We start from the raw sequence: 27669 nt of genomic DNA, 5'->3' as shown, positions 1-27669 counted from the left end.
TAAAAAGGATGGACATAAAATGTATTACAGCTATGACTCAACGATAAAACATTCGTAAAAAACACTATTTGTTGTCATGAACTGGAATTTACTTTCATCTGTTTGTTATTAAGCAGATTGCTCACAACGGCTTCCACTTTGAAATCAATTGCAAATAAATCGCTGTTAAAAGTAAGTTTACGGAAAATGTTAAAATGAAATTATATCGTTGCCCAGAACCAATTTAAGTTTGCACTGTGGTCATTTTTGTGCCAAAACATACGGTTAGATCACGTACACTTTGATGCCATGTTTTCCTTCGGGTAGTAGAAGAGGAAGGAAAAACACATTTCTTCTTGCGTTCCTTCGCCAAACCACGTGGTCGCGTCACGTGATTTAGACTGGTACACGCAGGTCGTCTTCAACTCGTCTCCCGGATGTATCACGACCGGCTCAACGTAACTGTTGTTGCAAATGAAAAACACGTGTGTACATTATCGTTACCAGAAACAACGTGTTTAATTGCAGCCGATCACTACTATGCAAATATACCCTTACTTATTAGGCGCGAAAAACATCAATACTTGTATATATTGACTTCATACTTTTCATTGTATTTATGTTTATTATAAAAAACGATTCAGACTTAATTGTGTGTGTATGGTTTACTTGCATTAATGTTTTCATGAACTGTGACATATTTAAGGATATTTATCTATATCTACATATGTAGCGGGCGTTGCTTAGAATATATGTGTTACAGAAAATCGCACTCAACCGCAGACACACTAACACACGCGCACGCACACACACACGCACGCACGCGTTTACACAACCACCGCACGCACACGCACAGTTACGCGCGCGCTCGCACACACACGCATACGAACACGCACACACACGCATGCACGCTCGCGCACACGCGCGCACGTACACACGCACACATACACACACACGCGCACACATACACACGCACATACATTAACACACACGCGCATAAACACACATGCACGAACCCGCGCACACCCCCCTACACGTACATGCACAACACACGCACATAACTTGCGCGCGCAACACGCGCGCACACACACGCACGCACAAACATACGCGCGCCGAACCATCCCCACACAATTTTGTAGGTCTTATTGTTATATTATTACTATTATAAGTTACCATACAATCTACGGAGTTTTATATACACTTTTTGTTTCTCATATCACTATTTCAATTATTTTGTGTATTTCCAGTGTATGGAAGTGCGCTTTTTTAATGTCGCTCATGAACTGTAATAGGATTAAGGATATTTATCTATATCTATATTTATGTATGTAGCATTCGGTGCGTAGAATATATGTGTTATAGAAAATACAGAAAATATGTGTATTATATAATTTAAGTAATTGTCAGTATATTGTATTTGCTCTACAACTCCACTTCACTTATGTTGTCAATTAAGTTCTTTCCAAACAGGGCATCACATTTTTGTAATCATTTGTGTTAATAAAAAATAAAATATTTATTGAGAGTAAGACGCTCATAATTTTGTTATGTGAGAAAAAACACATCTGGTGGTATTTCTAGTTCATTTTGTTTTCGGAACTAGATTAACTGCATGCCAGATACAGTAAAATTGAGAATACTAGAGTTACATTCCATAGGTACAAAATGCTTAAAAAACATTTGCTTATCAAACAAAAACGTGTGAATATCCGTCAGTCGATCTAAGTAGGTTTCGTTTTCGTATATTTCAGATCGACAATGCGACGGACATACGAATGTACTCTTGTATATGTCTTTTGATCTAAGCACATATCTTGTAATGTTGATACTGTAAACTTTTCGTAGACAGCAGTTTATTAAAACGTGTACTGATTGCATTAATTGTGTTTAACAATAAATGAAGATGTACATATATACTCAATAGATGATTTTCAAATACAGTAGGTGCATAGGTTCTTTTGAACTGTCGTAAACCTCTTGACAAATAATAGCACAACAATGTTTGTATAAGGATACATATTTTGTCATTGTAATAGTCATGTTATAGTCATTATTGTAACCTAAGCTTATAAATTATTACAACGTTTTTTTACGAGATACAGGTACACACAGTGCAAAATAATAAGACAGTGAGACGTTTAAAACACATGCATGTATACACATGCACTCACATACACGCTTACAAACACACATGAACATACGCGCGCACTCAACCGCAGACACACACACACACATACACACGCGCACCCGCACACACGCGTTTTACACAACCAGAACACGCACACATACACATACGCGCGTGCTCGTGCGCACGCTCGTGCGGGCGCACACACACACACACACACAAGCACGCACACACGCATACGTGCACGCACACACACGCACCCACGCACATACAAACGATACACAAACACGCACACAAGCTCGCACACACATATAAAAATTGGCAGACAAGCGAGTATAAATATCAAAATACACGAAATACAATTAACATTAATCAACGTTTACGGCCCTTACATAGATGATTCCACATTTTACGAAACATTGCAATCCTTTATAATTAATAACCAAGATAAAAACATTATAGTCAGTGGCGATTTCAATACGGTTCTCAACCCAGTATTAGATAAAAAGAATGGAAACCTTTAAACTCATCGTAAAAATAGAAACATGTTAAATAACATAATTGAAAACTACAATATGATAGACATCAGGCGTACAGAATATCCAAACGAGAGCAAGTATAACTGGCACTCAAACGCAAAACCAACAATATTCTGTAGATTAGACTAATTTTTAATATCCGAGTCACTTCGCAACATTATTGACACATGTAACATAAAACCAGGATTTATGACTGACCACTCTCTAGTTGAACTTAAACTACACGAAATACAACCTGAAAGAGGCCCAGGATACTTTAAAATTAATAACAGCATCTTATTAGATACACAATATCAAGCACAAATAAAACAGGAAATATTAAATACAGTTCATAATAATAAAGATGCAAACACAAACACCTTATGGGAAGTAATTAAAGGAAATATACGTAACGCAACAAATAGATACACATCATTTAAACAAAAAGAAACACACAAACTTGAAACTGAAACCATCAAAACCATTGAAACACTTGAAAAACAATTGCATCAAACAAACACAAATGATACCACCGAAATTGAAAATGAAATAACATTAAAAAAACAAATATTAGATGGAATCCATCATACACATCTCAATGGAATAATACTAAGAGCGCGTGCACAGCATGTTGAACACAATGAAAAAAATACAAAATACTTCGTAAACATTGAAAAACGTAGAAGTGAACAAAAAACTATACACACATTAGTAGTCAATGGCAAAGATATAACAAACAGAACTCAAATACTAGAAGAACAACGTTTATTTTTCGAAACCCTCTATAAACGAAAAGATATTGAAAATAACACCCTTTTTAAAAATACACATCACGCTTTAAATCAAGAAGAAAAACTATTGTGTGGCGGATTACTAAATGAATATGAATGTGGATTAGCACTAAAAGAAATGCAAAATAACAAAAGTCCAGGATCTGATGGCATCACCATTGAGTTTTATAAAATATTTTGGAATGATATCGAAACACATTTAATTAATTCACTAAACTATTCATATAATGAAAACTTAACTACGCTTCAAAAACAAGGTATAATATAACTCATTTCAAAACCTGGAAAAAAACTTAGAATCCTTATCGAACTGGCGCCCAATTAGTTTACTAAACAATGATTATAAAATTGCAACTAAAAGTATAGCAAACAGAGTATAAAAAAAATTACCATCAATCATTTCAATATCTCAATCTGGTTTCATAAAAGGACGTTACATTGGTGAAAACGTTCGTCTTATCCAAGAATGCATAAACTATTTCAACAATTCAAATAATCCTGGTCTAATATTCTTTGCAGACTTTGAAAAGGCATTCGATTCGCTTGATCATTCATTTATGTTCTCTTGCTTAGAGAATATGAACTTTGGAGAAAGTCTCATTCAATGGGTCAAACTCTTCTATACCGATATTAACAGTAAAATCATTAACAATGGCTTCTTTTCAAACAGTTTTAACATCGAACGAGGGGTTCGACAAGGATGTCAACTCTCATCATCGCAATTTATTATTTGCATTGAGTATCTATCACAGCACATACAATCAAATAAACACATAAAAGGCATATCACTAGAACCTGACGAAAAAATCAAACAGTCCCTATTTGCTGACGATGCAATTTATTTTTAAAACGACAATTACGATTCTTTCCATAACCTTATAGAGGCGCTAACCCTTTACGGAATGGCATCGGGTCTTAAACTAAACAAAAGTAAATGAACTGTGCTACGAGTAGGTAAATTAAAACAAAGTTATGTCCAATATAAAATAAAATAAAATTTTATTGGACATCTGATGAGGCCACAACGTTAGGAATTACTTTCACAAATAATAAAAAGGATACAGTTCTTAAAAACATATTACCTAAATTACAGAATTTTAAAAACTGCTTAAAATCATGGCATCACCATCAACTTACACTAATCGGAAAAACACAGTACTGAAAACATTTGCACTTCCTAAATTAATTTATGTATTAACAGTTCTCCCAAATCCACCAAATGATGTTATTAACGATATAAAATCAGCAATATTTAATTTCATATGGCACGGTTAGTCTGATAAAATAAAACGAACTCAGTTAATTCAATCTGTAGAAAATGGAGGTATCCTATTAACGAACATTGACTCATTCTTGAATGCAATCAAATGCAGCTGGGTAAAAAGATACCTAGATAATACCAATACGAGTAAATGGAAATTATTCTATCAGAAAATCCTAAAAAATATGGTGACTTCTTACTCTTTGAATGTAACATCAGCAATACTATCTTACATGAAATTGCAAACGAAAACATATTTCTGTCTGATGTTCTATCAGCATGTCACTCATAACATAGAAACCAAAACCAGCAGTAAAATTATTTTATGGAACAATTAAGACATAACTTGAAACAATAAGACGTTTTTCTATAAAGATTGGTTTTAACGAAGCATTAAATACGCGACCAATTATATGACTACAGAATTAAGGATTTCTACTCGTTTGATGATATATGCTACATATACGGAATACCGTCAAATAATTTTCTGAAGTACTACACACTAATCAAAAGTATACCCATACATATTAAATCTGAAATCAATACATATAATACACCATGTACTCAAACAACATTCGTAGAAAACATACTTGGAAGAAAAAACAAAACGAATAAAATATTTTACACATTACACATTAAAATCCCTACAGAAAACTCCAAAACCCAAAATAAATGGCAAGTCCTTTTCGGAGAACATGAACTTAATTGGAAACACGTATTAACCATGCCATATAAAGCAACTATTGAAAGAACACTGAGACATTTTCAATATAAATACATCCATAGAATTATAGCTACAGATAAATATCTCTTTAAATGCAAATTATCTAACTCGAATCTGTGTGACTTCTGCGCTGAAAACATCGAAACTAAAGAAAATCTTTTTTGGGAGTGCAAACACATCCAGCCTATTTGGAATCAATTAGTATCTTTTCTTGAACAACAGCAACTAAATGTTAAACTATCTTTCTTAAATGTAAGTTTCGAAATTTACTCATTGAAATCAATAGACTGTACTAATATTGTGAATTTTATTCTTATATTGATGAAATATTTTATCTTTCACATGAAATACAATAAACAAGTACCAAATTTTAATTGTTTTGTCCATATTCTTAAATTAAAAATCCAGATTGAGAAAGAAATAGCCCTCAGTAATGACACATTACAAATCCCTGAACAAAAATGGAATCGGATTAAATTCTCATAATGTTTATACATTTTCACTCTAATGTTAGTTTATTTTTCTAAAATATTTTTGTATATTTTTTTCAATCTTATAAGATCATTGTGAATATGCAACAAAACACACAAGTCTATTATGCTTTCTTCCCACTTTTTACAACTCATCATTTTTCATAACTATTTTTTTATTGTTCTTCTCTTTTCTCCTTTAAAAAAAACACCTATCACAAACAACCAAAGAAAAAAAAATATAAACCCAGTTTTTTCATTATTATTTTTTTAATCTTAAGGAAACCAAAAAAAGTATATATATTAGAATATCTTGTATAACATGTCTGAACAGAATTGCTTTGTTTAATCACTTTGTTGTAAGATCATATACATGTATACATTGTATGTATTATATTGAATTAAAACAAATTCTGAGTAGTAAGAAATATCCCACAATTTTGGTTAACCGCGTCTGTAGTTAATGACCATAACACTATTTTAAGAGATTTTAACACTAAATAAAGTTAATTTATATTTATTTGCGAGTCAAACATGATTTGATCAAAATGTATGCAATCATACTGAGAAGTATGTTTTACTAAGCGATGATATGATATGTGGCTTTCGAGTTATATGCATAACGTGCCCGTACCAAGACCAACACAAACCTAGTGTTTTGAAAAACGTAAACGAAATGGTTAAAATTTACCAAAGTTGGTAAGTGATATATAACCAAACATTGTCAAAATGTAACCGACAAACGTACTTTATTCATATGCAAAGTATTACAATTTGTATGGAAAACAACTAGTTTGTGTAAGAAAGAATAATTAGTATGTTAAATTTCTGCTGTTGTAGCAGTGGACAATCCGGCAGCTTTTTATATATGGGTGTGATAACGCTTGATGCATCAAAGAACTAATTTAAGTTGTTATTAAAACGTTAATTGGAACAATTGTTGCGATAAAAATATTGAGATATATAGCTCAAATTTAACACTTCAACATATCTCATTCTGCAACACTACCACTTCATCCAAAATTATTACAATAAGAACAGCTGCTGCTTCAGGGCTACATGATTACAAACGAAAGGTAATAGGACCCCGCAAACGAGCATACAGGAAAGCCAAGGCTGCCAACTCAGACCGACGTTTGATCGCCCAAAGCGTTCGTTTGTAATTATCTGGTCGGATCAGCAAATAAATGTCAAGTTTGATATTTTTGATAAACTAATACGTGAAAATCAATACTTATTTTCTTATTTCTAGACAATTATTATTTTTTAAATCAATAACAAAAATAAAATCCAAATAACAAGGTGCCTCTCTTAATTCAAAATGGAATGATAATGATAGATGAGTCACGTCTTGATAAAGCAAACATTTTTTACTATACCCAGTCCATATGTGTACTTCTTAAATTCCGAAGAGTCTTACTTCTTACTCTTTGAATGTAACATCAGCAATACTATCTTACATGAAATTGCAAACGAAAACATATTTCTGTCTGATGTTCTATCAGCATGTCACTCATAACATAGAAACCAAAACCAGCAGTAAAATTATTTTATGGAACAATTAAGACATAACTTGAAACAATAAGACGTTTTTCTATAAAGATTGGTTTTAACGAAGCATTAAATACGCGACCAATTATATGACTACAGAATTAAGGATTTCTACTCGTTTGATGATATATGCTACATATACGGAATACCGTCAAATAATTTTCTGAAGTACTACACACTAATCAAAAGTATACCCATACATATTAAATCTGAAATCAATACATATAAGACACCATGTACTCAAACAACATTCCTAGAAAACATACTTGGAAGAAAAAACAAAACGAATAAAATATTTTACACATTACACATTAAAATCCCTACAGAAAACTCCAAAACCCAAAATAAATGGCAAGTCCTTTTCGGAGAACATGAACTTAATTGGAAACACATATTAACCATGCCATATAAAGCAACTATTGAAAGAACACTGAGACATTTTCAATATAAATACATCCATAGAATTATAGCTACAAATAAATATCTCTTTAAATGCAAATTATCTAACTCGAATCTGTGTGACTTCTGCGCTGAAAACATCGAAACTAAAGAAAATCTTTTTTGGGAGTGCAAACACATCCAGCCTATTTGGAATCAATTAGTATCTTTTTTTGAACAACAGCAACTAAACGTTAAACTATCTCTCTTAAATGTAAGTTTCGAAATTTACTCATTGAAATCAATAGACTGTAATACAATTGTGAATTTTATTCTTATATTGATGAAATATTTTATCTTTCACATGAAATACAATAAACAAGTACCAAATTTTAATTGTTTTGTCCATATTCTTAAATTAAAAATCCAGATTGAGAAAGAAATAGCCCTCAGTAATGACACATTACAAATCCTTGAACAAAAATGGAATCGGATTAAATTCTCATAATGTTTATACATTTTCACTCTAATGTTAGTTTATTTTTCTAAAATATTTTTGTATATTTTTTTCAATCTTATAAGATCATTGTGAATATGCAACAAAACACACAAGTCTATTATGCTTTCTTCCCACTTTTTACAACTCATCATTTTTCATAACTATTCTTTTATTGTTCTTCTCTTTTCTCCTTTAAAAAAAACACCTATCACAAACAAGCAAAGAAAAAAAAAATATAAACCCAGTTTTTTCATTATTATTTTTTTAATCTTAAGGAAACCAAAAAAAGTATATATATTAGAATATCTTGTATAACATGTCTGAACAGAATTGCTTTGTTTAATCACTTTGTTGTAAGATCATATACATGTATACATTGTATGTATTATGTTGAATTAAAACAAATTCTGAGTAGTAAGAAATATCCCACAATTTTGGTTAACCGCGTCTGTAGTTAATGACCATAACACTATTTTAAGAGATTTTAACACTAAATAAAGTTAATTTATATTTATTTGCGAGTCAAACATGATTTGATCAAAATGTATGCAATCATACTGAGAAGTATGTTTTACTAAGCGATGATATGATATGTGGCTTTCGAGTTATATGCATAACGTGCCCGTACCAAGACCAACACAAACCTAGTGTTTTGAAAAACGTACACGAAATGGTTAAAATTTACCAAAGTTGGTAAGTGATATATAACCAAACATTATCAAAATGTAACCGACAAACGTACTTTATTCATATGCAAAGTATTACAATTTGTATGGAAAACAACTAGTTTGTGTAAGAAAGAATAATTAGTATGTTAAATTTCTGCTGTTGTAGCAGTGGACAATCCGGCAGCTTTTTATATATGGGTGTGATAACGCTTGATGCATCAAAGAACTAATTTACGTTGTTATTAAAACGTTAATTGGAACAATTGTTGCGATAAAAATATTGAGATATATAGCTCAAATTTAACACTTCAACATATCTCATTTTGCAACACTACCACTTCATCCAAAATTATTACAATAAGAACAGCTGCTGCTTCAGGGCTACATGATTACAAACGAAAGGTAATAGGACCCCGCAAACGAGCATACAGGAAAGCCAAGGCTGCCAACTCAGACCGACGTTTGATCGCCCAAAACGTTCGTTTGTAATTAATCTGGTCGGATCAGCAAAAAAATGTCAAGTTTGATATTTTTGATAAACTAATACGTGAAAATCAATACTTATTTTCTTATTTCTAGACAATTATTATTTTTCAAATCAATAACAAAAATAAAATCCAAATAACAAGGTGCCTCTCTTAATTCAAAATGGAATGATAATGATAGATGAGTCACGTCTTGATAAAGCAAACATTTTTTACTATACCCAGTCCATATGTGTACTTCTTAAATTCCGAAGAGTCTTACTTCTTACTCTTTGAATGTAACATCAGCAATACTATCTTACATGAAATTGCAAACGAAAACATATTTCTGTCTGATGTTCTATCAGCATGTCACTCATAACATAGAAACCAAAACCAGCAGTAAAATTATTTTATGGAACAATTAAGACATAACTTGAAACAATAAGACGTTTTTCTATAAAGATTGGTTTTAACGAAGCATTAAATACGCGACCAATTATATGACTACAGAATTAAGGATTTCTACTCGTTTGATGATATATGCTACATATACGGAATACCGTCAAATAATTTTCTGAAGTACTACACACTAATCAAAAGTATACCCATACATATTAAATCTGAAATCAATACATATAAGACACCATGTACTCAAACAACATTCCTAGAAAACATACTTGGAAGAAAAAACAAAACGAATAAAATATTTTACACATTACACATTAAAATCCCTACAGAAAACTCCAAAACCCAAAATAAATGGCAAGTCCTTTTCGGAGAACATGAACTTAATTGGAAACACATATTAACCATGCCATATAAAGCAACTATTGAAAGAACACTGAGACATTTTCAATATAAATACATCCATAGAATTATAGCTACAAATAAATATCTCTTTAAATGCAAATTATCTAACTCGAATCTGTGTGACTTCTGCGCTGAAAACATCGAAACTAAAGAAAATCTTTTTTGGGAGTGCAAACACATCCAGCCTATTTGGAATCAATTAGTATCTTTTTTTGAACAACAGCAACTAAACGTTAAACTATCTCTCTTAAATGTAAGTTTCGAAATTTACTCATTGAAATCAATAGACTGTAATACAATTGTGAATTTTATTCTTATATTGATGAAATATTTTATCTTTCACATGAAATACAATAAACAAGTACCAAATTTTAATTGTTTTGTCCATATTCTTAAATTAAAAATCCAGATTGAGAAAGAAATAGCCCTCAGTAATGACACATTACAAATCCTTGAACAAAAATGGAATCGGATTAAATTCTCATAATGTTTATACATTTTCACTCTAATGTTAGTTTATTTTTCTAAAATATTTTTGTATATTTTTTTCAATCTTATAAGATCATTGTGAATATGCAACAAAACACACAAGTCTATTATGCTTTCTTCCCACTTTTTACAACTCATCATTTTTCATAACTATTCTTTTATTGTTCTTCTCTTTTCTCCTTTAAAAAAAACACCTATCACAAACAAGCAAAGAAAAACAAATATAAACCCAGTTTTTTCATTATTATTTTTTTAATCTTAAGGAAACCAAAAAAAGTATATATATTAGAATATCTTGTATAACATGTCTGAACAGAATTGCTTTGTTTAATCACTTTGTTGTAAGATCATATACATGTATACATTGTATGTATTATGTTGAATTAAAACAAATTCTGAGTAGTAAGAAATATCCCACAATTTTGGTTAACCGCGTCTGTAGTTAATGACCATAACACTATTTTAAGAGATTTTAACACTAAATAAAGTTAATTTATATTTATTTGCGAGTCAAACATGATTTGATCAACATGTATGCAATCATACTGAGAAGTATGTTTTACTAAGCGATGATATGATATGTGGCTTTCGAGTTATATGCATAACGTGCCCGTACCAAGACCAACACAAACCTAGTGTTTTGAAAAACGTACACGAAATGGTTAAAATTTACCAAAGTTGGTAAGTGATATATAACCAAACATTATCAAAATGTAACCGACAAACGTACTTTATTCATATGCAAAGTATTACAATTTGTATGGAAAACAACTAGTTTGTGTAAGAAAGAATAATTAGTATGTTAAATTTCTGCTGTTGTAGCAGTGGACAATCCGGCAGCTTTTTATATATGGGTGTGATAACGCTTGATGCATCAAAGAACTAATTTACGTTGTTATTAAAACGTTAATTGGAACAATTGTTGCGATAAAAATATTGAGATATATAGCTCAAATTTAACACTTCAACATATCTCATTTTGCAACACTACCACTTCATCCAAAATTATTACAATAAGAACAGCTGCTGCTTCAGGGCTACATGATTACAAACGAAAGGTAATAGGACCCCGCAAACGAGCATACAGGAAAGCCAAGGCTGCCAACTCAGACCGACGTTTGATCGCCCAAAACGTTCGTTTGTAATTAATCTGGTCGGATCAGCAAAAAAATGTCAAGTTTGATATTTTTGATAAACTAATACGTGAAAATCAATACTTATTTTCTTATTTCTAGACAATTATTATTTTTCAAATCAATAACAAAAATAAAATCCAAATAACAAGGTGCCTCTCTTAATTCAAAATGGAATGATAATGATAGATGAGTCACGTCTTGATAAAGCAAACATTTTTTACTATACCCAGTCCATATGTGTACTTCTTAAATTCCGAAGAGTCAAACTGCGTCATCTAAGACGATTTAATCATTTCCCGCCATATTGGTTCTAGAGTCTATAAAAGTTATGAAAACTGGTAAGGTCTCAGAACCGGATCAAATAATTGAAAAACATATTGCAGCTGATATTGCAGGTCCACTTCAAATCTTTCACATTTTCCATCAAACATGGCAGGGTTCCACAGAGTAAAAGAAAGAAGCGAATTCACAAAAGGTCAGATCCTCAAGATGTGGTGAAAGAATTCTTTACAAATATATCTTTAATACTGTAAGGGCTTCCGACTTTGTAACCCATGTCAGTCAGATTTCAAATCGAACGAATTCATTGTCAACCAATTACTCTCGATATATCACTCCTTTTTTTAAAGCTTTTGATGAAGGTAAAGATGTAAGAACAACATTTAAAAAGCATTGTATATGGTATGGTACAAAGGACTTATTCATAAGATCCGACTTAGTGATATCTCGGGAAAGCGCACAATGCGCTCCTCTTTCTCCAAGTGTAGACCCGGTAGCGATAGGACTAGTTTATGTTCGGAGTGCGTTTTGTATTATACATTTGTTAAAGTTTGCTTGCGGAGCGCCCGAAAAAAACAGCATATATAATCATTTCTTTTATTGTGTTTGAGGTGTACTCATAATTGTAAAACCCGACATTTTAAAAAAGAGGGGAGCGCCGGATGCGCCTCTCAACTTGCTCTGCTTGTGCTTACACAATTTTAGTCTTAATGCCCTCTTTTAACGCAGCTTAGTAACACTATCCTCAACTTGTGCATGTAGTGTGGCGTAATTGGTTTAAAACGCAGCTTAGTAGCACTATACTCAATATGTACATTTAGTGTAGTGTTATCGGTTTTAAACGCAGCTTAGTAACACAATACTCAACATGTGCATAAAGGGTTGCGTAATCGGTTTAAAACGCAGCATAGTAACACTATACTCAGTATGTGCATGTAGTGTAATGTAACCAGTTTTAAACGCAGCTAAGTAACTCTATACTCAATATGTGCATGTAGTGTGGCGTAATCGGTTTTAAACGCAGCTTAGTAACACAATACTCAATATGTTCATGTAGTGTGGCGTAATCGGTTTTAAAAGCAGCTTAGAAAGACAATACTCGATAAGTGCATGTAGTGTGGTTTAATCGGTTTAAAACGCAGCCTAGTAACACTATACTCAATATTATTCTGGTTCCCGTCGTACTAATACTTTACAAAGTGTCAGGGGCAGGTAATTCAGACTATACTCAATATATGCATGTAGTGTGGCGTAATCGGTTTAAATATTAAAGTTCATGTTAAATTTAGTATATATCGTATGTAGAAACAATCGACTTTGTCAATGTATGTTTCTCGAATTATCAATTGTACATAGCAGTGATCAGTTTCGTTTATGTATGGTTTTTAGAAGCTAGGGTTTTGTTTATTGCTTGATTATGTATCGTAGCTGGATTAAATGCAATTTCAACATATGACTTTTCTATTAAGAAGGTCAACATGATTGATTCGATTCATATCTATACATAAATTGTGCTTATTTGTAAAAAATTCGGTGGCATAGAGGTGACATCCGCTCCTGTTTTTTTACATTGCACTCCTCGTTATTCTATCTCGTGGCCTCGACTTAGTAACTCGAGGCATCGACCTACTAACATTATTTACTGCACCGCTCGTTTTTATTGCACTTCTCTTTCATTTAGTTTTACACTCCTCTTTTTTCTCTCTCGTGGCCTCGACTTAGCAACTCGTGTCCACCGTATAAATCAATGTGTAGATGAAGTCCAATATTGTATTATCAAAACATGTATCTATCGATAATTTGTGTAACACTATTAACTGGAGTATAAAATCAACAGAGTTCATTAAAAAACATTTGTTATGTCCCTGAGCAACATATATTTGTTGAAGTTGTAATATTCGTATGGCCTTAAGCAACATATATTTGTTGTGGTAACACAACCATTGACAACCATATGGCACATTGTTGGTATATAAACAAGGCTTCACTTTGTATACTGCATTTCGGCTAGATTTGGAGGTTAGTTTTGTTGGAACATTTAGATCAATGGTTCATAAATTTGAAAATATTATTACAAACTTCCGAATTGTGTTATATGACCTTGTATTGAGCTTATTAAAACATTATTATTCGATTATATAAACAATCTTAAAATGGAGTCAACTTATTTACTAACTTAGTTGTGAATCATTTTATTGGGTCATCACTTGGAACTACGCATGGCGTTATAAGTCGAACGAACTACGCAATAGTAGTCATGTAAACGAAATAAGATACATGTACACATCGAACATAAATCTTGTTTTAATTATATGAGTCGTGTTCTGGGACAAGTGGGCTTAATACATGTGCGTAAAGTGTTATCCCAGATTAGCCTGTGCAGTCCGCACAGGCTAATCAGGGACGACACTTTCCGCTTTTATGGTATTTTTATTTTCAAGGAAGTCCCTCCGTACAGAAAATCAAGTTTAGGCGGAAAGTGTCGTCCCTGATTAGCCTGTGCGTACTGCACAGGCTAATCTGGGATGACAATTTTCGCACATGCATTATGCCCAGTTCTTACAGAACGCGACTCATATTTACCTGTGGACTGTTGGTACGTTGTAGTCGAAGACATCGTCCTTTGCCAGATACTGGACTCTGGTGCCGTTCCGTATCAACTCTGTAATCATTGACTTCCCTGCAAGGACACATAACACATGTTGACCATCAAGATTTCTTGCTTGTTAATATACTCAACATCAAAAACGTGGTGCGGAAAACAACATAATTTAGTTACATTATAATGAACTGAAGAATTTAGTTACATCATAATGAACTGAAGAGAAGAAGAAATGTCATGATCACGCAAGCGCGCCGAGCCAAGTTAGATATTGATATCTCACTGTTTACCCTCTAATTTTGTAATGATCTAGACTAAACGTTAATCATGCAAATATATACTTATCAGAAGATACGGTTTAGTTTTGTGTAACCATGTTCTGCAGACCTAATTGTTAATGAATGTTTATTTATTGTGTGCATGCTACTGGGTAATTTTGCACATTATATTAACCCTTTCAGTGCTGGAACCAAATTTTGAAGGCCTTTGCAAACAGTTTGGATCCAGATGAGACGCCACAGAACGTGGCGTCTCATCATGATCCAAACTGTTTGCTATTCTGATAGTATTTCTTTGAAAAAAAATCAAAGAAAATGCTAATTTTAGTAATTCAGCAGACGACGTTTTTGCAGACGACAAATTTCCCAGCATGCAAAGGGTTAACATTTATTTACTGGCAGTCACAAGTGGCCCTTGCCCTCTGCACTCTCCGCACCAGACGCCAACGATTATGCACTGTAGATGCCTTACTTTTTATATGTATATGGACCAGCTTATTTTATGCAAATTCGTGTGACCCTAGTTTGTGAGTATTTCTGATCCAATTCCACCGCCTTATTGCACCCGTAAATATAGTTATCGCTTAAAGTATGCAATAACGTCAGGTATTCAAGTTGCTACAGACAACGGAGGACTGTCTGTCGTGGACACCTCTAGGAATTTACCGATTCGCAGATAACACCAAGTAGAACTTTATCGCATATTCATAACACCGCTTTAAGAACCCCATACAAAAGCAATTGTCATCATGTGGCAAGACGGCACTATTACCTATAAAAGATATGCGCAAAGAACTCGGCCGCAGCACTGAAAAGGTCTCATAGGCAACCGTGCACTGGTCTATTTGTATCAAAGCTATATCTTTGGCGAATACCCGGATATCTGGGGTATATTCAACCCACTTTGACTCAAAATCAAAGTTCTCCCTGAAAGGTCACAGCGGAAAGTTTGCCCTATAGATGTACTCTATGAAGTGGCTGTTAGACCCTTAATAAACTTCAAAATACAACATTGGTAAAGTTTACCTAAAAAGTGCATGTGATTGCTCACATCGGTGACATGGATCTTGCTAGTCATTATTTGACGAGTGCAGCCCCCTGGACAGGAGCCAACTTCAGTGTGACCGACGGCGAAGGGAGGGATCTGTAAGTACGTCTGACCAATCATAAGCGTTCCCGCGTTGTATTTGCGGAGATTTGTGGTTAGATAAAATGCCATTCCAGAACTGTCCGCGTAGGTTGAAACTAGCTTTGGATTGTTCCAGTGCAACTACAATTAATTAAAATACAAAAAAGAAACTAAGATATTTTATGACTAGTTAAAAAATTTCTGTAGCTCATAAATTGCCATTTGTGCATATAGCTGTATAAGTTTTTCGCGTTTGTATATTCCGTTAACAAGTTTTAAATTGTTTGAGACAAATACATTTTTCAAAATAGATAATTGACATTTATAATCGCTAAGTCCACATAAATTTTTAAAGTGAATAAGGTTGATTATGATTTAACCACCAACAAAATATTAATGGAAATACGAACGAAAAAAAGTAAAGTAAGTAATGCCCAAACAAATAATTGAAAATTATCATTTTAGTCCAGTAAAACACAACAACTCAATTAAAGTGTATATTGTTTAAACAAAAACACGTAGTGCAACATTCGTAGAATATTTTGTGCGATGAATTTATTTGTAATATTTACTTCACTGTTATTGCAATATAAATTCAGTTCTTTTTTATACGAGTAATAGCGTCTGTCGTTATACCAAAATAGCAGAACAGGGTCTGCTGAATTACCACTTAATATCACGTTATTGTCTTTCTCGGAATAATTCACACAAGTCACAGCATGTTTAACCATTAGTATATATAAGAATTGAGAATCACGTGAGACTTTTGTTGTAAACCTTGCGATTGCTTACCTCAATGATTGCATATTTGAGTCCTCCGGCACCGACCTGGAACCCCATGTTCTCGTGTAAGCAGTGCGCGCCGGTACCTACTGTCCACAAGCCAACCAATTCTGAGCATTGGGACTTCATTGCCGTACACATTTCCGTTTGATTCAGCGGACCAGGTGGTGTTTCTTCAGAAAATCAAGGATGTAAGTGTAAAACAGGCAATCACTGTTTAATTCACTACGAAACTTTTCTTTCCAACGTGTTGCAATAAATAATACGTTCAGATACCGTGCAATTATGCATAAAAGCAATGTGATAAAAAATGATACTCTCAAAACATTTACTTCGATAAGAAGTTCATTTGTCAATAAATGTATATGTACAGTTTCAGAAATCAAAACCTAATTATGACAAATCATTTATAATCTCAAGAAATGAGCCATCGAAAATGTGTTTTCCGATTTAATCAGTTCAAACTCTGTCAGGGAACTATGTAATACATTTCGAAACGTAATATCAATGTGACCAGAGCAAACACTTACTTAGTCCTGGGCATCCATAGACGAGTATGTGATGCATTACTTCAATGTTGTCGATGATTGGTTCAAAGGCAATCATGTGGTAGGCCTTGTCCTCCGGAAGTTCGATGTTCATGCACATGTATGTGGTTTCCTGGGCCGGGACATTTGTTGCCGGGAACCGGTATGCGAGCCTTCTTGTTTCTGTAAGTCGAACAGCAAAGAAAATGTTCAAGCTCATTATGAAAGTTATCTCCTTTAAAGTACCCGAGAGAAAATCAAAAAAGATCTGCAAAACATGATGAGTTTTTAACTATTTTTCTAGTTAATTCAAACGGTATTGATTTTGTTAAAACGATGGCCATGGATAACGAGTTTAGCCCCTCGCAGCATTTGGAAAAGTGAGGGAAAATGATTACCTATGTGACAGTAATTACTTGATTATAAGGCGGATTGACCCTAAGGCGGGATACCGACTTTTGCGTCAAACGATTAAATGACCTTAATTGTCCGGGTTTAAAAAATATCCACATAAAAAAGTAAGACGTATGCAAGTTTGTTTACATGCGAACATACAATTATGTTATCAGGCATTGGTAATGGTAAAGTATCGCAAGAAATCCGACTTCTCAAATACTGAAATTGGCCATGAAATAATACCGTTCATTGTGACAAACTGGATATAAAAATAGGCTGCTAAAACATCTTTATAACAATGTTCAACAGACTTGCCTGTGGTACGCATGCAATTATGTAAGACAAACTTTATACCTCATTATCTGTTTTACTATCACATTCATGTTTCTTTCCTTTGATGTATATGCGGATGAAGAGAACGCGTTTAATTAGATTACAGCTCAACTACCAAAACAGATTGGAAGCAGTTTTGTTTTATAATTATCTTGTCTATCTCAAATACATACCATTTCGGTGTATATCGGGGCACACAATCTCTCCTGTATTTAGGCAGTTTACAAACGCATTCTTTCCAGCGCATTTGCTGCTACCGATCGGATCACATACGCCTATAAAGTCAACACAAGAGAAAAAAAACTTATTTTAAACATGTCATCATCAATAATCGGCAAAAATATTATTTACAAAATATAGAGTATTAATGCCGTTTTATTCGAAACTTTAAATATGTACAATTCTGCATGTCATAGGAAATACGTTATAGCGTCTTAGCGTTATGTATGAATTGTTTCTTTTTATGATGTTTAATTAGCTAAAATGGATAATAAGTACTAATGGACCGTTTCGTTCCCTTTGAATACAGCTTTAACCATAGTAATAAAATGAGTTTTCATCTTTACTTAACATAAATGAGCAATGGAAACATATTAGTTCAAACGAATTATTTAATATGATTACGGGCCTATATCACCAGATAACATGGAGAACTTTACCATATAATTTCAATCTGATAGCGGGCGATAACATCTAATAATGCATGTGTTTATAAAGTAAACCTTCAATATTGTACGGGTAAAAAATTATTATTTGTTAAAGGATAGTTATAACAGCTATTAATGCATGAGTACATTTACTTAACATTTCTAAACGTCACTATAAAATTATATATGAGAAAATGGATATACACAGATTCAGTAAAACCAGTTTTTAACTGGTTTGTACCGTACCCGGATGAGTGATCCCAGTTGTAACCTGAGGGACCGACCCCTTCATCCACACACAGTTAGGGTCCCCCAATTCTTCTCCGTTCGTCCGTCCGTCTCCATCCGAGTCCTTCCGGCAAAATGCGGCGTCCCAAACCTAACAATATACGAGAATAAAAAGTATTTAAAAGCACATCAATTGGCGTTAATTGTAACAAAATATATTTAAAAACGCACATTTACGCATTATCATTTTATGAAAAAAACAAGGAAATGCTTAATGTGTACCACTTGTTTATATTGTCCGCCGTATAACTATAATATAACATAATTTATTTAGATATACACAGTGTTTTGCAGCAAATATTAGCTCATGCTATTTTTATATCTGCTTTCATATTATATAAATAACGACATGCAAATATGGTCCATGCAACTTATATATCTGAGTAAATAATTGATAAATAAAGACATGCAAACACGAACGACAAAAGTATATGCTCGAGAAATTTAAATAATTTTGCTCTTGGCTAACTATACATTCCACTATTTTTTTCACGGTTCAAATTTGTGGAACTTAACTTTGAAAACCTGTCTGCAAAAAGCATACATGTGAGAGTATTTATAGCCCTGTCCGGATCGCAATAGCCTTTTCACTGGAAAGAGATACTGACCAATTAGTGAACCTAAAATGCTGCGCGGTGGAATGTTTTGCGTTTAAAGTGACTGAACACACACATATTTCGATGTAAATATCAATAGTTATTTACCATTTTTAAATTTTCCAATGTAAACATCAATAACTGGAGTCTGAATTTACTTTGTAAGGTTTTATGGAGCATAACACAAATACAGGATTAATAACAAGCATAATGGCCCAGTTATTCTTAGCTCAACGCCGATACCTAAACGTTAACACTTTAATCCTCTATAACGCTCAAAATCAACGAAAATTTCGTAAAGTATTTCGTAAATTAAAGTTAACAGCTTAACAAACAGTGTCCCATATAGCAAAAGCCACAATTTCAACGCTAGATGTGGTATGATAACATAGATTTGTGTAGATACAATATGCTCGTTTTTATTTATTGATGGCACAAATAATTCCTTTTAAATTTCCCGCGAATATATCTATTCATAAGACACACGAACACTAAAATGGTACCATGCTAGTGTTCATGTGTCGTATGAATATATATCGTTGCGGGAAATTAAAATGGAATTAAATATGCAATACAATAATAAAAACGAGCATTCTGTATCTACAAACATCTATTTGCGTTGAAATTTCGGCAATTGCAATAAGGGGCACTGATTTTTAATTGTTTAACTTTATTTTACGAAATACGTTATGAAATTTTCGTTGATTTTGAGCGGTATAGAGGCTTTAATATCAGTATCAGACATAAAAATGTGAACATGTCTGCACTAAAATTGGGAATAAACCAACAGTGAACATCTGTTATGTTGCATTACAAAACAACGAGCGTCAAAACGTTTTACACTATGTCAATTGATATATATCGAGATAACAAGGACCTTCTTCTATTCTGCTTAGTTTACGTTTTTTAACAAATGCAAGCGTTTCATTTTTTCACAGAAAACTTCTCTATCTTGAATTATACATTAACAAAGGTCCACAAAGGTAAATCTTGTGTTTAAACGACTACGCCGAACAAAGCCCCTGGATTTTTAGTTTAACATAATGAATTGCGAAAAGGTTTTGGGAAGTTGTTAAAATTGGTTATAATATGTTGGAGACTGTGTAAGGCCGTAAATTGAATTCTTACGAAATTTGAATGCGGATATGAATATACGGTTTCGTTATATGGAACAACGGACTAAAATTATATGCATTTCCTTGTTTATCTTGTTTACTCTATACCTGTGCAAGAACTTTGTTTTATAATGTACATGTACAATCTAAAGGGACTTCAATATTCTCCATTTAAAGGTCAGTGGTGTGAGATCTGGAAAAAGTTTACGATATTTCAAATTCCACACAGCTTCAGTGAGTATATTATCATGGAAGAATATGAGAACATTCTTACCAACACATTACATTAAGAATTTTATAACATGTATAATACACTTAAATACTACATAACATAAACTTGAATCGAAATGGTTATATAAGTAAAATATTCCAAAACTATAGTTCGTAGATAAATGTCTGTTAAGCGGAGATGCTATGTACAATGTTGTTCTCATATTTTTGTAATTTATGTATGGCGGCGTAGATTGGCCATTTTCATATAAATGCTTAAGGTTTTAGTTCTAATCATTCATTAAGTTTATTATTCTTAAGCAGTATGAGTTATTTTTTGGTAGTTGTACTATATTAAAGAACAAGCAGCAGCAGCGGTTATATGAGTAGTCGTCGTAAAAACTGCAAAATGTGTCGAAGCAATTAATTTACATTAAAATATATGTTATGCACACAATATCAGTTGTCATCACCATGTGTTATGTTGTTTTTTGTCGATGTCCTTACCACGTTGTTAACTTTAAAGTCCACTCCGAAGGGATTTATGGCGCCCCCACCCATAGGATTTTCATGTCCGACACCATCCCATTTCCTTATGCTGTCACAAGGGTGGGGCACATTGTACCCGTTGGGAAGATTGTCCCTGTAGCTAGGGAAGGCTTGGAGGCTTGTAACAACTAGGGCGATAACTGCTAATCTGAAACCACATTTTATTTGTGTAAGACATTATTTTATTGAGGCATCCACAACCGCGTATCATTTTGTACTTAACGTCCAATACAAGAATAAGAAAATCATAATCTGTTGGTGGTAAAACAAATTCTACCAAAAATCATGTGCGTTATTTTGTGATTTTAAAACGAGTGTTCTTTTTATGATTGTATTTGAATAGAAAGTAATGACTTTAGCTGGGAAGTAGTTGAACTCTTTCGTGACCAATCTTTGGTCCGTTTTCGTAGTGGACTCGGTTTATGAGCAAGAATACCACAATAATGTATGCCATTTTATCATTTGCTTGTATCTGGGTAAATACTTTCTAAACCTGAACCGAGTATGAATTCAAGCGTGTAAGTCATGCGTTAAAAACGTTAAAAATTAGCAGGTTCATGCTTAAGTTACATAATAGCAGAGAAAGGCAAAACAACTTCATTGTGCATCTCATCCAAACGACAACCATACGGCAGCCTTTGAAAGTCAACAGTTCTGATTTACTTACGACAGTGCAACAAATTAACCAATGCGGATATTGACCCACACCCTTTACCCAGTTTTGATGTCCGCCACTTGTTCGCGTTATTTCTTGCCAGACTTATAGAGCATTCTGTTTCGTTTTTCTTAACCCATTTATTCCTAGCGTCCTGAAAAAGGACATTGCAAACAGTGTAGACCCAGATGAGACGCCGCATAATGCGGCGTCTCATCTGGGTCTGCGCTGTTTGCTTAAATGAATTTCTTTATGAAATATTCTAAATATAGACATAAATATACTTGACACCCCTAATTTTGGAAATAAATTGATCCAATTTAGAAGGATAGGAGAGTCCACTGGGAATAAAATGGGTTAATATAGTAAGTATCAGACTATCAATAAATTGTGCCGACCACAACCCCAGTCTTCATGTCGCAATGCAATTCAAACAGTTCATGAATACATTTATATTTAATTGAGATATAAAGTAGCGAGTAAATCCCAATGAAAGCTACTTTCACTAAGTTCAACAGTAGTTCAGTGATATCCCGGCATTCCTTTAATGAACTCGGACTTTCTTTAGAAAATGTGTCCAGTAGAACACCTTAATTATACTATCAAACAACACGCTTAATAAATTTAATTAATTAATTAACTTAATTACCTTAATTGAATCTTTACTGTACAACGGCAATATCTGCGATTCGATCTTATGTATGATACGAATACGAATAAAGCAACACGGTTGATTTTAAATATTGGTGATCTCATTTTCTTAAAATGTCCATCGGTTTGTTCGTGCAGCAACACGAATGATACAAGTATTTTATATATTGATCTTGTTATTTTAAATAAATCAATTCGGTTGATCAAGCTCAAGTTTAGAAAAAGCTTCATGTTTTCAACTTTTATGTCTAAAAGTATTGCATGCATGTGGTAGCATTTTATTTCTTATTTATTTGGAGGTTTATATTTGGTAGAAACACTTAAATATTTAGTGAGGAAATATCACAATTTAAAGTTAAGGCAACTTGCTTAATTTGTGGGCGCTAGTAACAGTTACACCTTTTTGATTTGCACAACCCATGCAGATTAATGTATGTGAAACAAAAACATTAACTCACTTAAATTATTGAATACGAACACCTTCACCAAACTTCATATACTAGTACACACATACACGGCGACGAGAAGTGATGAATACATTCGAAATTACTTACACTTATTATTTAATCTCTCGACCACAACGGGCGGTCGCCGTTATGCTCGATTGAAAAATAGAAGTGTAGTCACGCGTGTATAAATTCAAAATAAGTGAATGGTTTGAAATCGTTGACAAAATCTATGTTCTAGATCTCTATGTTCCACGCTCTAGAAATTTACATAATTTGATTTGTGCGACCTGTGAAAAGTACTAATCTGATAAAATGGTCTTTTTCACTTTTAGGCAAAATGACAATTTTCTACAAATTGTCATCGATTAGAAAAAAAAATACATTGTTTTCAAAAAGCTAAAATCCATGTACAAATAAAGCCTTTCACTGCTTTTCATCAATTTCTTCTAGACGTTTCAGGTTCAAACCCCAAGGCAGACACATTTATATATGTTTTCTCTGTGGTTTTATTATTCAAAATGATTCCAATTATTACAGTTCTGTAAGCAATTTTATGTCAAAGAGTTAATTAACGAATCCTTATTTCTTTACAATATCTCAAAATACGAAATCAATATCTATCTATTTTACTGTTAACCTTAATTCTTTCCAAACAGTTACTACAGTTCAGCTAACATCCTAACCAGTTTTTATCACCTAAACCTATTACACGCATGATTGGTTCGCGGCGTTGGTCAAGTGGAAAGCGCAAGTAACCGCGCATTTGCCACTTAACCGCCAGAACATAAACATCTTATATATCTATGATATATTGTTCTGCATTATCATTACAGGTTAGTGATAAATCAATTTATAAACTTTTAACCTTTGTATTGTTATAATCTCTGTTCTTATTAAATACAACGTAAGGTATTTATTGTATTTATTGTATGTATTGTATTAACTGCATTTATTGTATTCATTGCATTACAATATTGCCTAGTTTTTATAAATGCTATTACTGTTATTGTTGTATAATAATGGTGATTTATGGACATGTAGGCATTTGCCACTTGACCGCCAGAACATAAACATCTTATATATCTATGATATATTGTTCTGCGTTATCATTACAGTCCATTCACACGAACCATAAATATTTTTGCCTAGAGCTACGTCGACATTTATTTAATAAAATTTCCAAAATAAAAACAAATATAAACAAGTCCCTTCAAGAGCTTATATCTTTGCACAGACCTTAGATTGAAAAGCATTAAATAATTGGGAAACACGTGTCCGCATTTTGATTTAAAATCTTGTTTTTATATGGGTAACGTTTGCTTTGCCTTTATAGTGTAAGATTTAGACACGTAAACAAATCAAAATGCCGATCCATAGTGGACGAAAGTTTCCTGACAAAAAGAACTACTGCAGCCGGTTAAATCAAGCGGTGTTCATGCATTTTAACCCAATTTTGCCTAGTGGACTCTCCCATTCTTCTAAATTTGATCAATTTATTTCCAAAATTAGGGATGTCTAGTATATATATTTCTATATTTAGAATATTTCTTACATAAATTCCTTAAAGCAAACAGCGCTGACCCTGATGAGACGCCGCATTATGCGGCGTCTCATCTGGGTCTACGCTGTTCGCCAAGGCCTTTATTCTAGACGCTAGGCGTAGGTAAATGGGTTAATCGCTTATATTTGTAAACCGTCTAGGGCATTATTTATTAAAAAAATGGTTGTTGGTTTGTTGTATATAGCTTACTTAACATTGTTTTCTTAATGCTCATGAGACCGTTGAGCAGATTTGACAAACGGATTGAAACCATTTGGTTTATCTATTGGTTATAATATTAGAAACTGAGATATTCGATTTGCTAGATCGATCCTTTCGTTTTCCGTAGTCTACGTATGACTCGAATGCAACATACCGTTGAAAATATAAGTTAACATTTGTAAGTGAACACTGGTATTTCGAAATGTAATGAGCTTAATTGCTACCCATACGATCTGATTAGTACAGTCATGTGAACTCAAAGGAGACGTTACGAATGAGCGCTACCCACGTTAAAAAAGCACTCAATCGTAGTTCAACTAAATGTAGAGACCAAATGTTCTCTCATTCGCATAATCCTTAATTATGGTGTTAGTCAGTCTTTCACACAATCCTTAAGTTTGGTGTTAGTCAGTCTTTCACACAACCCTTAAGTTTGGTGTAAGTCAGTCTTTCACACAACCCTTAAGTTTGGTGCAAGTCAGTCTTTCACAAAACCCTTAAAGGGATCTTTTCACGCTTTGGTAAATTGGCAAAATTGAAAAAAAGTTGTTTCAAATTCGCAAATTTTCGTTTTAGTAATGATATTTGTGAGGAAACAGTAATACTGAACATTTACCATGCTCTAATATAGCCATTATTTGCATCTTTTGACGATTTTAAAACCTAAACATTATAAAGCGTTGCAACGCGAAACGATTGAATAATTTGGAGAGTTCTGTTTTTATCGTTATAAGGTATAAAATACGTCAAGTATGTGTATTCGGCGGAATAGCTCAGTGGGCTAAAGCGTTTTTACTTCAGGACTCTGGCAGGACTCCAGGGGTCACTGGTTCGAAACATGCTCCGGGCAATGTTCTTTTCTTTTTTTTTATTTTTACTGGAGCTTTTACGATCCAATGTTTACATTTATCAATATAAACCATTTAATGAATTAGTTAAAAAATACCAAAATCTGTGAAAAGGCCCCTTTAAGTTTGGTGTTAGTCAGTCTTTCACACAACCCTTAAGTTTGGTGAAAGTCAGTCTTTCACACAACCCTTAAGTTTGGTGTAAGTCAGTCTTTCACAAAACCCTTAAGTTTGGTGTAAGTCAGTCTTTTATAAAACCCTTAAGTTTGGTCTTAATCAGTCTTTCACACAACCCTTAAGTTTGGTGTTAGTCAGTCTTTCACACAACCCTTAAGTTTGGTGTTAGTCAGCCTTTCACAAAACCCTAAAGTTCGGTGTAAGTAAGTCTTTCACACAACCCTTAAGTTTGGTGTTAGTCAGTCTTTTACACAACCCTTAAGTTTGGTGTTAGTCAGTCTTTTACACAACCCTTAAGTTTGGTGTTAGTCAGCCTTTCACAAAACCCTAAAGTTTGGTGTAAGTCAGTCTTTCACACAACCCTTAAGTTTGGTGTTAGTCAGTCTTTTACACAACCCTTAAGTTTGGTGTTAGTCAGTCTTTCACACAACCTTTAAGCTCTGTGACAAGAATCGGACCCTCGCAAACTAAATTTGCGCATGCGTATCAATGCAATATGTTTGAGCAAGAACAGAGGAGACGCGCATGTCCTAAGATACGATCTTACACATGATACGAATACAAATTGAAACAAAATTGTTGATAAAATATATAAGTGTCAGATCTGTAGCGATTTATATTTGAAAAAACAGTTCCGTGAAATTGGGAACCAGTGTATATGCAGGTCGCAGTTTTTTGTGAAACACAACCGAAAATATAGTACGCACGTGGTTGTGTTTTACTTATTTATTTGGAAGTTGTTGTCAAACAATTTTTAGCACGAACAGAATATTGCAAAAGATAAAATCACAATTTGAAGCAATGGATGTGCATGTGCAGCAGAAAAACTATTGCCTTTTGTCGGCAACATTATTAGAAAAAAATACTATCGCGCCGTCGTGTTTTATTTCAGCCAAAACAGATAAGTGCATGTTAAACCTAATTTTCAACTCATTTAAATTATTTAAGGCGATCAACATTATCAGAACTAGAACAATCATACACGTCGAATGTTGGTGATTTGAAATTGTGAAATTTCATGAATTACAAAATGTAGTTTAAACCTATGTATTCTAGCTCAATTGCATCGACAACATAAGGCTTTTTGAAACACCCTTAAGTCCGTTTCCTGGGACTAGAACCAGTACTTGGTGTCTATGCGGGGACTCCAAAGAACCCTCCCATAGTGCGGATAAAGCCCCTTACCTCCGGATCGCTCGACGGGCACCATATCCACTACGCCACGGTGACGTAAATTACATGATTTATTATACAAGTAAATGGGAACAGCCTATTTTCAAATGGTAGTTGTTTTTTGTGTGCAACATTTTGTTTTCAGACTCATTTTACTTGACTTTCAATACAATTTTGTTTAATTACAACAGTGTTTGGCATTTGCATCTTCTATTGAATGGTGATACATATTTTCACGTTAAACCCAGTTAAGGCTATGTAATTATTTGCATTCCCTTTGTTTTCCACCATGAAATTCTAAGTTATATACCGGTAGTTTAATATTGACGTACACACATTTTAAATTCTCCGGTTTT

General features: G+C 33.4%; 1 protein-coding gene across 1 annotated transcript; it reads right to left on the bottom strand.

Moving 5' to 3' along the window:
* Positions 1–269: 269 nt before the first annotated feature.
* Positions 270–27350, bottom strand: LOC127839490 (DBH-like monooxygenase protein 2). The gene is made up of 9 exons (XM_052367884.1): positions 27268–27350; positions 21557–21746; positions 19087–19219; positions 18367–18468; positions 17468–17647; positions 16947–17110; positions 16052–16295; positions 14729–14825; positions 270–441 (listed from the first exon to the last, which is right to left on the bottom strand). Exons 1-9 carry the CDS (start codon positions 27348–27350, stop codon positions 270–272), a joined length of 1365 nt encoding a protein of 454 aa, XP_052223844.1.
* Between the last annotated feature and the right edge of the window lie 319 nt (positions 27351–27669).

Source organism: Dreissena polymorpha, chromosome 7 (assembly GCF_020536995.1).
Source record: "Dreissena polymorpha isolate Duluth1 chromosome 7, UMN_Dpol_1.0, whole genome shotgun sequence".
Classification (NCBI taxonomy): Eukaryota; Metazoa; Mollusca; class Bivalvia; order Myida; family Dreissenidae; genus Dreissena; species Dreissena polymorpha.
The sequence above is the reverse complement of the archived record's forward strand: the minus strand, read 5'-3'. Positions and strand labels throughout refer to the sequence as shown.